At 47.6% G+C, this 16151-nt stretch overlaps 2 protein-coding genes across 4 annotated transcripts in view; both read right to left on the reverse strand.

Moving 5' to 3' along the window:
- polr3e (polymerase (RNA) III (DNA directed) polypeptide E) overlaps positions 1 to 2434 on the reverse strand; it is a 44045-nt gene extending 41611 nt beyond the window's left edge. For 2 of the 3 annotated variants that reach the window (XM_068003530.1, XM_068003532.1), the window contains exons 1-2: positions 2327 to 2434; positions 2036 to 2156 (exon numbers count right to left, since the gene is read on the reverse strand). The gene's annotated coding sequence lies outside the window, so the exon portion shown is untranslated. The remainder of the gene's footprint in view (positions 1 to 2035; positions 2157 to 2326) is intronic. The other variant, XM_068003531.1, reaches the window with a different exon arrangement.
- A 2554-nt stretch (positions 2435 to 4988) lies between these two features.
- Positions 4989 to 16151, reverse strand: part of eef2k (eukaryotic elongation factor 2 kinase) — a 50710-nt gene continuing 39547 nt past the window's right edge. The window contains 8 exon segments of the mRNA XM_068003070.1: positions 4989 to 6794; positions 10359 to 10451; positions 10454 to 10529; positions 11958 to 12016; positions 12104 to 12227; positions 14052 to 14240; positions 14891 to 15031; positions 15959 to 16051. Of these exon segments, the coding sequence (XP_067859171.1) occupies positions 6685 to 6794; positions 10359 to 10451; positions 10454 to 10529; positions 11958 to 12016; positions 12104 to 12227; positions 14052 to 14240; positions 14891 to 15031; positions 15959 to 16051 (885 nt within the window). The 3' untranslated portion in view covers positions 4989 to 6684.

Below are 16151 nucleotides of genomic sequence, written 5' to 3' on the forward strand. Positions count from 1 at the left end.
CCCAGTCTAATCTGGAATCTCAACCACTAATCCTGGAATTCTGTGCAAAGAGGTTTCACCTTCAATCTCTTACCTTCAATCTTGTGTTTATGAACACTCATTCTTGACCCCCTCGACTACAGGAAACAGTCTCATTCTAATGGCCCAAACCCCGTCCTTTCATCATTTTAACCATTTACTATTTCACCCCATAATCTGCAATTTCTAATGAAAAAGGACCCACTGCTTTTTTCATTTTTGTACTTGCTGACACTAGGCAGCGACCTAGTGACCGTCACAAGTCTCAATATCCTTCCTATAGTGCTCCTTCACTCAACGGTAATGGTTACCAATCAACACAACTCGGGTTTCATAACTACGACAGCTCAGCATTACTTAAAAGGACTTGCATTTCTGTCGCGCCTTCCACCACCTCAGGACGTCCCAAATCGTTTTACAGCCAATTAAATATTTCTGAAGTGTAGTCACTGTTGTAAAGTAGGAAACGCGGCAGCCAATTTATGCACAGCAAGATCCCACAAACAGCAACATGATAATGACCAGATATACTGTGTTTTAGTTGGTCCCCGGCTCTCCTTCGAAATAGTGTCATGGGATTTTTTACGTCCTCAGTTTAAGGTCTCATCCGCAGGACAGCACCTCTGGCAGTGCAGCACTCCCTCAGTTGTGCACTGCGAGTGTCGGCCTGGATTATGTGCTCGAGTCTGTGGAGCAGAGCTGGAACCCACGACCTTCTGACTCTGAGGCAAGAGTGCGGCCCACTGAGCCACAGCTCACACCTAGTGCTGTATAAACACAAATTCTCTCATTATTTTAGGCTTTAGAATTCCAAAATAATTCCCTATTAAACCCTGTGCCGTTCCACGTTTAATGGATGGTGGGACGTGAGTAATGAAATTGCAATTTAATTTTTGGATTCAGAAAAAAAGAAAATAGCCTTTACTCTTGGACCAAGAGGAAGTTACCTTAATTTCTTTTGCAATTTAGTGCCCGATTAAGGGTAGATTTGGGCAGTGGGCTATGCACACCCTCAAACTCATTTCACGAAGCATCCTTGCTGCCAGAAAGAAAAACCTTTTGTCCCATCAGACTCTCACTCTAATCTTCCATCCACTCTGATCTCTGGAGATACACACAACTGCCACCAGTGATTAGTCCTGTTGCTGCAGTCCCCTGTTCTTTACTGGTTTTTGTTAACAATGGCCCAAGAAACAAAAAGGGAGAGACAAGCTATTATATTACAACCACATTCATACAGGCTGGTCTGTGATCCGTGCCATGTTGTTATAGCTGATCAGCATCACACTGATTGCAGACTCACAGACGCTCACTGAACTGACTGACTGACTAATGTGGAAAATGGGAAAAAAGATGACACTTGTGCAATAGGAGAAGGGGAGAAAAGGAAGGAAGTTTTGCTCCCTTCAAGTGGTTAATGCTTTAACTGACCTGGGAGCTAATGGTACTGGAATGTTAGATTGGCTCAGTGGGGAGCACACTCACCTGAGGCAGAAGGCCGTGGGCTCAGGCCCCGCTCCAGAAACTTGAGCACATAATCCAAGCTGAAACTCCCAGTGCAATACTGGGGGAGGTGCATTAACGGAGTTGCTGCCTTTCGGGTGGATGTAAAAGATCCCATGGTACGAATCAAAGAGCAGGGGAGTTCTCCCCAATATTTATCCCCCAACCAACATCACTAAAACTGATCATCTGGTCATTATCACACTGCTGTTTGTGGGATCTTGCTGTGCATATTCTGACTGCCACGTTTCATACATTACAACAGTGACTACACTTCAAAAGTGCTTGAATGGGGCTGTGGGATGTCCTGTTGAGGCGAGGGGAGGTGGGGAGGTGACTTTACTGACAGGCCGACTCATTCTGCTCCATCTGATGCAATGGGAAGGTAAGAAGCTGCTGCAGAGGGTGATGCAATTTACAGGCCAGGGATTAGTTAAAGGACATAAACCTGGTGCAGCCCAGAGGCCGCTCCCTCCCCCACTGACAGGAAGGAGAGCGCCGGCTGCTGCTTTACCTGATCCTGGTCCCCCTCGGGAAGGTGCCCGGGAGGCACACCTGGCGTCCGGGCCGCGCTGACCTCTTGCACCGCGGGGATGGAGCAGCCTCATTAGGGTGGGAGGGTCCCGGGCCTCGGCCTGTACCGGAGAGAGAGAGAAACACTGCCCGGTCAATACACACAGCTGGACGGGGAGCCGCTTAAACCCGGCCCCACAGCCCAGGCAGCAGAGGCCGAAGACCGCTGCAACCGGCTCCGAGGCCGCACTCCAACCCCGGCAAAGCCCATGATCGCAGCGCCGGTACTCACCGTGCTCTCCACCCACCCCGTCTCTCAGGCGGTGCCGGCGAAATGATTCAATCAAGCTGCAGGCATGGAGCCGACACGTGGGCCCGACTCATACCCACAATCCCTGGCCCCGGCACACGGCCCCCTGGCGGCCGGCGGACCGCATTACACACGCACACACAGCCCCCTGGCGGCCGGCGGACCGCATTACACCCGCACACACAGCCCCCTGGCGGCCGGCGGACCGCATTACACCCGCACACACAGCCCCCTGGCGGCCGGCGGACCGCATTACACCCGCACACACACACAGCCCCCTGGCGGCCGGAGGACTGCATTACACCGGCACACGCAGCCCCCTGGCGGCCGGAGGACCGCATTACACCCGCACAAACACAGCCCCCTGGCGGCCGGCGGACCGCATTACACCCGCACACACAGCCCCCTGGCGGCCGGCGGACCGCATTACACCGGCACACACACACAGCCCCCTGGCGGCCGGAGGACTGCATTACACCGGCGCACACAGCCCCCTGGCGGCCGGCGGACCGCATTACACCGGCACGTACACCCCCCTGGCGGTCAGCGGACCGCATTACACCGGCACACACAGCCCCCTGGCGGCCGGAGGACCGCATTACACCGGCACACACAGCCCCCTGGCGGCCGGCGGACCGCTTTACACAGGCACACGCAGCCCCCTGGCGGCCGGCGGACCGTATTACAGCGGCACACGCAGCCCCCTGGCGGCCGGCGGACCGCATTACACCGGCACACGCAGCCCCCTGGCGGCCGGCGGACCGTATTACAGCGGCACACGCAGCCCCCTGGCGGCCGGCGGACCGTATTACAGCGGCACACGCAGCCCCCTGGCGGCCGGCGGACCGCATTACACAGGCACACGCAGCCCCCTGGCGGCCGGCGGACCGTATTACAGCGGCACACGCAGCCCCCTGGCGGCCGGCGGACCGTATTACAGCGGCACACGCAGCCCCCTGGCGGCCGGCGGACCGCATTACACAGGCACACGCAGCCCCCTGGCGGCCGGCGGACCGTATTACAGCGGCACACGCAGCCCCCTGGCGGCCAGCGGACCGTATTACAGCGGCACACGCAGCCCCCTGGCGGCCGGCGGACCGCATTACACAGGCACACGCAGCCCCCTGGCGGCCGGCGGACCGTATTACAGCGGCACACGCAGCCCCCTGGCGGCCGGCGGACCGCATTACACCGGGACGCCTAGATCAGAAGGAGTTGGCAAATCACAAGCTGTTCTGTGTAGCTTATTCTATCTGGTGATCCTAGCATAACTAATGAAGACATTCTGAGCCTTGGACATCAGCTGCAGGAAGACAATGAGAAATGTGGTATAAGATCCCTTGCTCATGGCTCCAGGGTTAGATGCCCATTTCCATTGGGTTGTATTTGCAGGTGAAACTGTCAAATTTGATGGGGTGTAACGTGTTCGACATGGTAACAATACATAATTTGCAGTGGGTGGTGGTGCTCGCCCTGATGTGGGTATCTGCTGTCCATCAATCGAAGGCTCAAACCCATGCTTCTCCAATGTCCAACGACCAGCTTGGGTGGAAGGGGGGAGAACCTCTTTAAGTCAAGTTTGCTCTAAGAGGACTTAACTGGTGATGGAAAATTGGAACTACGTCAACCCTCTGGCAGACTCAGTACACAGGAACAGGAGGAGGCCATTCTAGCAGATCATGGCTGTTCTGTATCTCACCTCCACTTACCTGCCTTTTCACAGTGTCCCTTGATACCCTTACCTAACAAAACTATCGATCTGAGTCTTGAAAATTTCCAACTGACTCGAGCCTTGTAGGGAAAGAGTTCCAGATTTCTTAGGAACTGAAGATAGGCAAGTCCAGTAGCTGAAACCATTGAAAGGCTATGGCAGTGAATGCCTAGATGGTGCAATTTCTCTCATTTCTAGAGTTTGGGTTCAAATCCAGCACAGATTGATGGGAACAAAGCTTGCTTTCTCTGCTGGTTGAAAGAATTCTATTTAAAATGAATTTGGGGAGTATTAATGCAGAGTCTAGTGGCCAACTACACAAATATGTCCTTAAACTGGCCATTGAGGTCACCAGCTTGTTAGTATGGGGAAAGTCACACTGGTGCTGTAGGGAATGCTCTGCTGAGGTTAGGGCTTCAAAGCCATTTCTGCAGCACTATAGAGGCAGTTCTACTGTGCATCTAACGTATCAGGTCTCTGGTCACAGAAACTGATGGCTAATAATGTATCTCCCCATTTAATGGCTTCAAATTAAAATGGCAGCTGTTTCACTCTATTGTTCCCTCCCTCCCTTCGCACCACCATTGGCGTCCATGCCGTCAGCGCTCGGTCGCACGCTCTGGAATTTCCCCCTAAACCTCTTCCCCTCCTTTATGACGTCTTCGGAGCCTGACTAGCATATTTAAAGTAGGACCCTGCTGGCTTCGGGCAGGTGTCTTTGGCGCCTGCAATTTAAAATTGCAGTTGGCCTGATTGGGTGGGATCGGCTTCATGTTAACTGCCCTCTCCACCTAGTTTCCACTGTACGGGGGGGGGGGGGTAAAATTCCCCTCTATAATAATGTCATCTTTATTCTTTGAGGTAACCCAGAGTCTTTGATACTTTCCTTTATGACAGAGTAAAGTTATTTAAATAATTAAATAAAGTCAGAGATTTAAAACAATATAAAGAATTTATTCTTGCCAAGCACATCCACATTACATTAAAAAAACTGCGTAAACCTTCCTATGGGATAAAAGCCTGCAGATTCGCAAGAGTGCACTGCAGTCATTGCACAACCCATACTGGCGCAAACAAGATCCTGATGACATTTAACATTAAAAAGGCAACTTATTACATGGAAAATGTTTGTTAAACCTTATTGTTTTGTTGTTTGCTTGAGGAGAGAGAATTGCCTTGTGTCATCTCCGTCCGCCAGTGGCCCAGAGCTGCTTTTCAATCAGTTGTGCGTTTGTAGTTGGGCAAAGACAGTGCCTCTTTTTAGTTAATAAAAGAAAGGTTTTTACTGGGTTCAGTAAAGTCTGCATGCTCTCTTGGGTTTATGGTACTTTACAGGTTACACATTGCACGGTGCTGCACTTCCACAGAACTGAATAGATTGTGTTCACACTAGGTATTCAGAGTTACCAGAGTCTTTCATCGATGGCCTGGGATTAGTGGGTGGAGAAGGTTACTGTGAGCAGGGTTTGGACAGTTTGCAGCTTTCTGCACTGCGAGCAGGAGTCTCCCTCGTCAATCAATGGCGCTGGAGTCTCTTCAGCGACAGAAAGAGGAATTGGCACCTCAGTGATCTTGCACAACCCACTCCATCACTTGCTGGGACTGGCCAAAGCAGCCTTGTCCTCATTTACTGTTTTGCAGCACTGCAGTAGGTTGCACCTTCTTGGTGCTGGTGAGTTTATGACCTATGAGGGGACCGCTCTGCAGATTGGTGGAGATCTTCAGGTGAATTGTTGGACTGAGGCCTTGTCTTCCTGTTGACATTAAAGATCCCCACAGCATTATTTGAAAAGAAGCAGGCGGGTTCTCCCAACATCTCAACCAATAGCACCAAAATGGTCATTCATCAACGTGGGACACTGCTGCCACAAAATGCCTGTATACCAACAGTTACTGCACCTTAAAGTAATTCATTATCTAGAGTGCACTGAGATGATTTGATGCGTTAAGGTGTTATATAAATGTAAGTATTAAGCAGACATGGGATGGGGGTTGAGGGGACAGGAAGGCCTATCATGGGCCTGGTAGCCTCTTGGCCCTGCATCCAGAGGCCATGGAGGCAGCTGTAAACAAGTGACACGATGCTGCAATTCAGTCAGATGCGTCACTGTGTTGTGCGTTTGTAGGCGAGTTTGGGTTTGACCAATAACGTTTTGGCAGTGCCCCTTTAAGTTGTGACCATCCTGCTCACATTCTCCCCCATTCACATGCTTTGTAAACATAACTCAAGCATACAGGTCTGCCATACTTTTGGTGAAGGATGCTGCAGTGGAATAGCATTAAGCTCCTTTTCTTAAACCCATAAAACGGCAGAATCACACACCATCAGTAATCAGAATAAAAAATCCACGTTTTCTGCAAATAGCCTGAGTATTATCTCAAAAAAATAATATAAAAAGTGCTGTTAAACTCACCCTGCGATACTAGTACCACAGGCAGCCAATGCTGATTAACAGAGACCCGCTAGATCATCATTCACAGAGGGCGTTCACACAATGATAAAGATACGGAAGAAGAAATCCCAAGCATTCTGCATGGACACTAAAGGAAGACATTCGACATTTAGTAAACAATAACCGGCATTTTGATTTTAAAATGACTGACAGTGGGCCGTGTGTCGGTCGAAGGTTCATTCTTCCATCATGGCCCAAGCTTCCTCTGCCCGCTGGTAGTACTGATTGGCGAGCCTGCCCTTCATATCTGCCATCGCTGCATCTGCTGCTTCTGTGAAGAGGTCTCCTGAACACAGCAGCAAATAAAGCGCAACGTTAAAAAAGGGGGAACGGGTAAAACAGTCACTTGGAGCAACGTTTTCTCCCCTGACTCAGCCATGTGCCTCAGTGTACAATAACTACCCTGATCCTCATCGACATCTGTCGTTCCCGATTGAAACTGCACCTGTTAAGGACAGGTCAGGATCAGCTGTGAAGCCCCCATGATCGAATACCCTGCCATCTGGGCTCTGGGAGAGAAAAGCCACTGAGGTGAGCTACAGGGAATGAATGATCAGTAACTGTGAACCCGAAGCCCAGTAATACTTAGTGTGGTGAGGAGAGAGGGAGTTTGGAGGGGGGGAAAGAGTTCCATTCAACTATAAATGGACTGCTTGTCTCAGCAAACCGTGGCTGCTCTACTCAGACATGAACAAGGCGAGGACAGCAGCTGGAACGATGAAACACAGGTTAATCTGACCAAAACCAGGTTAATTTCATCCAACAAAACTTGGAAGTGTAGTAAACAGTGAGGAGGATAGTGATAGACTTCAAGAGGATATAGACAGGCTGGTGGCATGGGCGGACACGTGGCAGATGAAATTTAATGCAGAAAAATATGAAATGATACATTTCGGTAGGAAGAACGAGGAGAGGCAATATAAACTAGAGGGTACAATTCTAAAAGGGGTACAGGAAGAGAGAGATCTGGGGGTATATGTGCACAAATCAACAGGTTGAGAAAGCGGTTAAAAAAGCATATGGGATCCTGGGCTTTATAAATAGAGGCATAGAGTACAAAAGTATGGAAGTCATGATGAACCTTTATAAAACACTGGTTCTGCCACTACTGGAGTATTGTGTCCAGTTCTGGGCACCGCACTTCAGGAAGGATATGAAGGGCATAGAGAGGGTGCAGAAGAGATTTACTAGAATGATTCCAGGGATGAGGGACTTTAGATACATGGATAGACTGGAGAAGCTGGGGTTGTTCTCCTTGGAACAGAGACGGTTGCGAGGAGATTTGATCGAGGTATTCAAAATCATGACGGGTCTGGACAGAGTAGATAGAGAGAAACTGTTCCCATTGGATGAAGGGTCAAGAACCAGAGGACATAGATTTAAGGTGATTGGCAAAAGAACCAAAGGTGACATGAGGAAAAACTTTTTTTACACAGCGAGTGGTTTGGATCTGGAATGCACTACCTGAGGGGGTGGTGGAGGCAGATTCAATCATGGCCTTCAAAAGGGAACCGGATAAGTACTTGAAAGGAAAAAAATTTGCAGGGCTACAGGGAAAGGGCGGGGGAGTGGGAAACTAGCTGGATTGCTCTTGCAGAGAGCCGGCATGAACACGATGGGCCAAATGGCCTCCTTCCGTGCTGTAACCTTTCTATGATTCTATGAACATAAGACCATAAGAGATAGGAGCAGGAGTAGGCCATTCGGCCCCTCGAGCCTGCTCCACCATTCAATGAAATCAAGACTGATCTGATTTTTACCTCAACTCCACTTTCCCGCCTTTTCCCCATATCCTTTGACTCCCTTGCTGATCAAAAATTTGTCTAACTCAGCCTTGAATGTATTCAATGACTCAGCCTCCACAGCTTTTTGGGGTAAAGAATTCCAAAGATTCACAACCCTCTGGGAGAAGAAATTCCTCCTCATTTCCGTCTTAAATGGGTGACCCCTTATTCTGAGACTATGCCCCCTAGTTTTAGATTCCCCCATGAGGGGTAACATCCTCTCAGCATCTACCCTATCGAGTCCCCTCAGAATCTTGTATGTTTCAGTAAGATCTCCTCTCACTCTTCTAAACTCTAATGAGTATAGACCCAACCTGTTCAATCTTTCCTCATAAGACAACCCTTCCATACCCGGAATCAACCTAGTGAACCATCTCTGAACTACCTCCAATGCAAGTATGTCCTTCCTTAAATAAGGGCACCAGAACTGTACGCAGTACACACCTATTCTGCTGCAAACATTCACACCTCCTGTGGACCCACCTTTTGTTTCTTTACTTGTCTCATTATCACCCTCTTTCACCATCATCCCTCCTGTCATTGAATCCCTCCTGCCCGTCACCCTATCATGGACATCTCACTTCTGTTCTCCTTCCCCCCCGGATCTGAAATTCCTTGAAAGCTGATCATCTTTTAACATCTTGCAGTTCTGATGAAAGGTCATGACTGGAAACGTTAACTCTGTTTCTCTCTCCACAGGTGCTGCCTGACCTGCTATGTTTTTATAACACACCCTGTGAAAAACAATTGTAAACAATTTTACAACACCAAGTTATAGTCCAGCAATTTTATTTTAAATTCACAAGCTTTCGGAGATTCTCTCCTTCCTCAGGTAAATGTTTACCTGAGGAAGGAGAGAATCTCCGAAAGCTTGTGAATTTAAAATAAAATTGCTGGACTATAACTTGGTGTTGTAAAATTGTTTACAATTGTCAACCCCAGTCCATCACCGGCATCTCCACATTGTGAAAAACAAGGCCTCCAACCTCCCACTGAGGCACCAGGAATCAGACAGACGCATAAACCTCACCAAGTATACACCCAGCAGGAACCTCGGGCAGTTTATGGGACACCAGGGACGGGAGAGCAGCAGGGAAAGGGCCTCGGGTTTTGAGCTCTTCAAACTTGCATTCTACCAGGCACTGACTTTTTGCACTTTTACAGACCTGCAGGGAGGGGCATCTAAAGCCTCCAGCGAGGTTAATCATACTTCAAGCAAAAATTGCCATATTCACAGGATCATTGAAACAAACATTATAATCTCAAATATAAAAAAAAAAACAGTAAATGCTGGAGACTGAAAAACAAAGTCAGAACTCGCTGGAAATACACAGCAGGTCAGTGAGCATCTGGAGAGAGGCAGGAGAAGTAACGCTTTGGGTGGAGACTCTGCTTCAGGTCTGACCAAGGGTCTACACCCAAAAAGCTTATTGCTATCTGGTCAGAAATGCTTCTGTTGTATTTCTAAACTAGGCTGAGACCTACAGCGAGATTGTCAAATACTTTTTAAACAGCAAAAAATCCCAATGAATCTCAAGTTTAACAACAACTTGCATTTATATAGTGCCCTCACTATAGCACAACGTCCCAGGATGCTTCACAGGAGTGATTATCAGATAAAATTTGACACCGAGGCACATAAGGAGATATTATTAGGCCAGGTGACCAAAAGCTCGGTCAAAGAGGTAGGTTTTAAGGAGCGTCTTAAAGGAGGAGAGAGAGAGGTAGAGAGGTTTAGGGAGAGGATTCCAGGGCTTAGGGCCCAGGCAGCTAAAGGCACGGCCGCCAATAGTGGGGAGAAGGAAATCGGGGATGTGCAAGAGGCCAGAATTAGAGGAACGCAGAGCTCTTGGAGCGTTGTAGGGCTGGAGGAAGTCTGTAATCTAAATTTAAGAGAAAACGACTGAAGAGTAGAAAAAGAAATAGCAGTCAGACATACTCACACCTTGGATATTGTGACTAAAGTTGCTCATTATTGATTAAAACAAACCAGGTGTCAGCCAATGACCATTATTAGATGATTTCCTGACAGCTTTAGTTGGTAAATGTGGATGTTTTTATTCTACCTGCTTTCTGTGGGTCTGATGCCACACCAAACCCTCCTGTCATGTGGATCTCCGCCTCGCGAGCAAGAAGGCAATACTTGGGTTCATCCCTGTGCCATCGTACTCTCCACCCTCATCATAATCGGTCATGTTCAGAGCAGCGTTGTACCAGTGTAAGCTTCCTTCCAGTCTCTAGTCCTGCAATGCCGAAAAGGGAAAAGCTGTTACATTTACACATGGACTCAGAGGCTTTAATAACCAAACTGACCCTACAGTGGCCCCCCAACCAATGCATTGTCCAATGCGGTACTGACTCAAAGGCCAGCAAGTCCTAGACTTGATGCCCAATCTGGACTGAGTTTTAAATCCTCCATGGACTCGCCTCTCCCTATTTCTGTAACCTTCTCCAGCGCTACAACCCTCCGAGATCTCTGCATTCCTTCAACTCTGGCTTTGTGAGCATCCCTGACTTCATCGCCCCGCCATTGGCGGCCGTGCCTTTAGCTGCCTAGGCCCTAAGCTCTGAAATTTCCCCCCCCTAAACCTCTCCGCCTCTCTCTCTCCTCTCCCCCACCACCGCATCCACCCCACCCAGTTTTCTCCTTTCCTGCTGGGGTACTGTTTCAAGGCAGGTACCTCGCTCAAATGATTATTTTTCTCGTGCAAGTCTAGATAGTGAGTGCTGGCAGACTATTTGACCATGGAAGGCATCACAGCTGATCCTGTCCTCAAATCAGTGATGACTTGCCCGCACTTTGTAGCAAGTAGGACCTTTGAGTGATTTTTGCCTCCATAGTCTGTATGGCATTTAGATATCTGTACAGCATATAGATATCTGTACAGCAAGCAATTAGGAAGGCAAATGGTATGTTAGTCTTTATTGTAAGAGGATTGGAGTACAAGAGTAAGGAGGTCTTGCTGCAATTATATAGGGCTTTGGTGAGACCTCACCATGGGAGTACTGTGTGTAGTTTTGGTCTCTTTATCTAAGGAAGGATATACTTGCCTAGAGGCGGTGCAACGAATATTCACTAGATTGATTCCTGGGATGAGAGGGTTGTCCTATGAGGAGAGGTTGAGTAGAATGGCTTATACACTCTGGAGTTTAGAAGAATGAGGTGATCTCATTGAAACATATAAAATCTTAGAGGGCTTGACAGGATAGATGTTGAGAGGCTGTTTCCCCTGGCTGAGAGTCTAGAGCTTGGAGATATGGTCTCAGGATAAGGGGTCGGCCATTTAGGACTGAGATGAGGAAAGATTTCTTCACACAGAGGGCTGTGAATCTTGGAATTCTCTACTCCAGAGGGCTGTGGATGCTCAGTCGTTGAGTACGTTCAAGTCTGAGATTTTGGACTCTAGGGGAATCGAGGGATATGGGGATCAGGTGGAAAGTGAGTTGAGGTCGAAGATCAGCCCATGATCTGATTGAATGGCGGAGCAGGCTCGAGGGGCTGTGTGGCCTACTCCTGCTCCTATTTCTTATGTTCTTATATTATATATATATATATATATATAATATATATATATATGTATTATATGAATGTTTATGAAACTCAATATTAATATCTTCCTGATGAGACCCCTCAACAAGAAGAAGGGAATAGTAACAGAACTTACTGAGTCATTAAAAACATTCTCAGCAAAGGTTAGCAATCTCTCTGCTCTTGCTGGGCTCTCTGTGCCAATAAAAGACGAGAGCCTTTTGCAAAGCAGATGACAAAAGTGGTCAGCGTTAAAAAAAGATGGAGAAAGAGACGCTGCACCTGTCGGATTTAGATTCACGCCGGTATCAAAGGCTCGAGCTGCGAGGATCATGGACGGACGATCTCCTGCTTCTGCTCCCATCAGCAAGTAGTCAAAGCCACTCCTCCGGTTCTCTTCGGTATCCTGTTAATAGTGAGGTAGAATATGGATCTTATTTTAACTGCAGACCTGTTCGTTGAAATAGCAAGGATTTTGAGCTTGACAAATATTAACACTTGTGACGTATTTGTATATTTGTTATATTTAATGTAAGATGTCTGACCTAGAATACATAGATTTACGATGTGGAGATGCCGGTGATGGACTGGGTTGACAATTGTAAACAATTTTACAACACCAAGTTATAGTCCCAGCAATTTTATTTTAAATTCACAAGCTTTCGGAGGCTACCTCCTTAGTCAGGTGAACATCGTTCACCTGACGAAGGAGGTAGCCTCCGAAAGCTTGTGAATTTAAAATAAAATTGCTGGACTATAACTTGGTGGTTGTAAAATTGTTTACATAGATTTACAGCAGCACAGAAACAGGCCATTCGCCCAACTGTCTATGCTCCACTCGAGCCCTCCTCCCCACCCCTCTTCATCTAACCCGATCAACATATCCTTCTAAAAATCACTCAAGGGTCCTACTTGCTAAAAAGTTCAGGTATGTGATCACTGATTGAGGAGAGGATCAGCTGTGATGCCTTCCATGGTCAAATAGTCTGCCAGAAAATATCTGCCAAGGGCCAATGAACAGAGGTCTAACCTGACCTAATTAGTATACAGAACCATACTCATTAACTTTGGTTAAATTTCAGCCTGTCCTATGGATTCAAAAGCAAATATGTGATGTAATGGTAAATTAAATTACTGCTACACTACTTTAAATCTCAAATGTTGCAGTACACGAGCCCGCCCAGGGGCCTTCTCCCGTGTCCAGGCCAAGATTCCTCTCAATCACCACCATCAAAAACAGAGTAACTGATCATTCATCTGTGGGACCCGGTCGTGCAAATATTGGCTGTTGTGTTCGCTAAATAAAGACAGTGGCCACACTCGATAAATGTAATCATTGTGTGACATGCTTTGGGATGTTTGAGACGTAGGGCGCTATATAAATGCAAGTTCTTCATTTATCTTCACCAAATCTGTCCCATTCTCCCACTTTACATTACCTCACCAATACTGCAATTGTCAAACCAATTAAATACTGGAGCAGCACTGGAGCATGCCATTCATGTCATGTTCAAAGACCCGGCTGAATCATTGTCCAGGCTCACACGTGAAAACTGAACACTGGGTGAAACACCAGAGGATGGCTGGTACCTGTGGATCTGCACCTTCACACAGAATTACATACAATGTACAGCACAGAAACAGGCCATTCGGCCCCACTGCTCTATGCCGGTGTTTATGCTCCACACGAGCCTCCTCCCTCCCTACTTCATCTCACACTATCAGCATGTCCTTCTATTCCTTTCTCTCTCATGTACATATCTAGTTAGTTTCCCCTTTAATGCATCGATACTATTCGCTGCAACTACTCCTTGTGGTAGTGAGTTCCACATTCTAACCACTCTCTGGGTAAAGAAGTTTCTCCTGAATCCCCTATTGGATTTATTAGTGATTTATTAGTGACTATCTTATATTTATGGGCCCTAGTTTTGGACTCCCCCACAAGTGGAAACATCTTCTCCACCTTGGCTCGAGTCAGTGGCTTCAGTAGGGGTAGGGGAGAAAGGTACTGTACCAGCTGCAGGCAATCCCTACGGAACACAGCACAGAAACAGTTGCTGAGGCCTTCAAAAGATACCCAGCAGCCATTAACATCTTGTGTAAATATTGTTTCCTTAAAGACAATGCATGTAGCCAGAGGAGAATGCTGCATTTCTGCACTCCAGTGGCCAACGCTTTGAACAACGCTGCTTTACGAATACCTTGTTATTGGTGGACTAGCCAGACGTACCTCCACAGTGATGTCGGTCAGGATGTGATGGGGCAGCTGCAGATAGATTAGACCACGGGCAACAATTGCTTCCAATTCCCCACAGAGGGCAGCGTGCTCGAGATGGAAGATTGCAGACTCGCGATCCCACTCTTGAAGCTTATCACAGAATCGACCAGCCTCGTGATAACGTACCATCGCCAAGTGCACCTGCACGGGCAACGTAATTAATTAGTTATCCTGTGATTTGCAGTGAGACAGAAGATAAGCCGAGAAAGGCAGGGTTGGGTATCGGGGGATATGGGGAGAAAGCGGGCGGTGAGATTAGTTTCAGATTGTTCCAGCAAAAAACTGCAAACAAATAAGGGGGTTGGTCACGCCCACTTTCACAATCCTCCAGTCAGATACATAGATAGATATGGAAGTTAGCCTATCACATCTTACCCGCTGCAACACATCGCTGTGGAAGTGGAGCAAAGGTCAGGGGTGAGATTACACAGCTCAGAGCCGCCTCATCCAACCTCACAGCAAGGGGAGGATCAGGCAGCGAAATCCCAGGATCGCTGTACCACCTCGTCTTTAGGATACACGTGTACATGGCTAACAGTGAACTGTCTCCTACTTTTCTCTCCCCGAGCTCCTTGCACACGTTGTGCCTTCCGTTGATGGAATCGGGAACTTGCTCTCTGGAGAACCTATGTTTTAAATCAATATTACAAGGTTCTCCTGATTACTGCATAATAATTTGGCAACACAAGGCGGTGGCAATATTAAAGAAACGATATACCGTACTGAACTGTGCACATCTGTGACTCCTCAATCTCTGGGCCAGAACCCTCCTGTCAGCTTGGATTGATTACCTTGCCCAGTATGGACTTCCCTATTTTCTTTTCCTGCTTGATGGCGTTGAGTCGTTCCACCTCAACAGCCACACACGAAGGCCGGTGGGTGTGAGCCCTGGACGTGTGATAATGGTTCCATTTGTCTTCGTTGTGTAGATCCTAAATGAAGAGTCATATCATACATAAGTGCATTGGCTTTGAATTTCTGTCCACAAAGTATGTCATCCTGCACACTGAAGACCTGCATATAGTGAAGCATTCATTCATCAGGTGTAGGAAACAGATTGCTTGTTTTACCAATTGTTATTGTGCACCGCAGACCTTTGTCGAAGTCACATATGTAAACACAATCCCAGCGCAAAATCATTTAATTTGCAATTGTCCAAGCTAGCGATGCTACATTTATGACACTACAGTAACCTCCTGCTTGAACAGACTCTTGAGTCAAGACCACACAGTTCTAGGTAAAGCCATTTACCAGGCTAAAATATACAGGTGGAACTCCTGGGAATTATTCAGCCTTTAATTGTTCCCACCAACTTTCTCCCTCCGTCTCCTGGAGGTTCTCTGTGGCTGTGACAGTTCCACGAACTCCAACAGCTCTCTGGTAACTTGTCCAATCACCTCTCTTCACATGTGAGTGTGGACAGTGGGTGGTGTGGGCTACTTAAGAAAAGCCCAATTCTGATTTCACCCAGCATCTGCTCACAAACACTCCACTACCAGGAGTATGGACCCTGGCTGATTTATCCCCTCCCTGGCCCATTTATCCCCTCCCTGGCCCATTTATCCCCTCCCTGGCCCATTTATCCCCTCCCTGGCCCATTTATCCCCTCCCTGGCCCAAGGGAATAATAATTGTAGCACCTCCCTGCTCTACCCCACCTCAGATCCACTAACTGAGTACAGACCAGGGATCAAACCTAGGGTCTTCTCGGTCTGTATGGTCTACTAATACACCTGGTGTTGCCTATACCCACTGGGCAAACGTGGGAAGCCTCCTGCACTATGTCTAGATACAACATGCATGCCACAAAATGCACACAAACAAATAAAATGCAAGGATCAAGCTATCATGCATGATCACCGGCTGAGTCCTGTGACTGTGTCTGAGGACGATTAAGGATGGGCACACATTGGGGCTTGGATTTCCCTGATTAAGAACAATAAGGTAAGGAAACGGGGTTAAGAAATAAAACAAAAACAAAAATTATATATTGAATGCATCAAAAAGAAATATTGTGCACTGGAAGAGGACTGAAAGTCACAAAGATGTTGAA

Source organism: Heptranchias perlo, chromosome 22, assembly GCF_035084215.1.
Source record: "Heptranchias perlo isolate sHepPer1 chromosome 22, sHepPer1.hap1, whole genome shotgun sequence".
Taxonomy (NCBI): Eukaryota; Metazoa; Chordata; class Chondrichthyes; order Hexanchiformes; family Hexanchidae; genus Heptranchias; species Heptranchias perlo.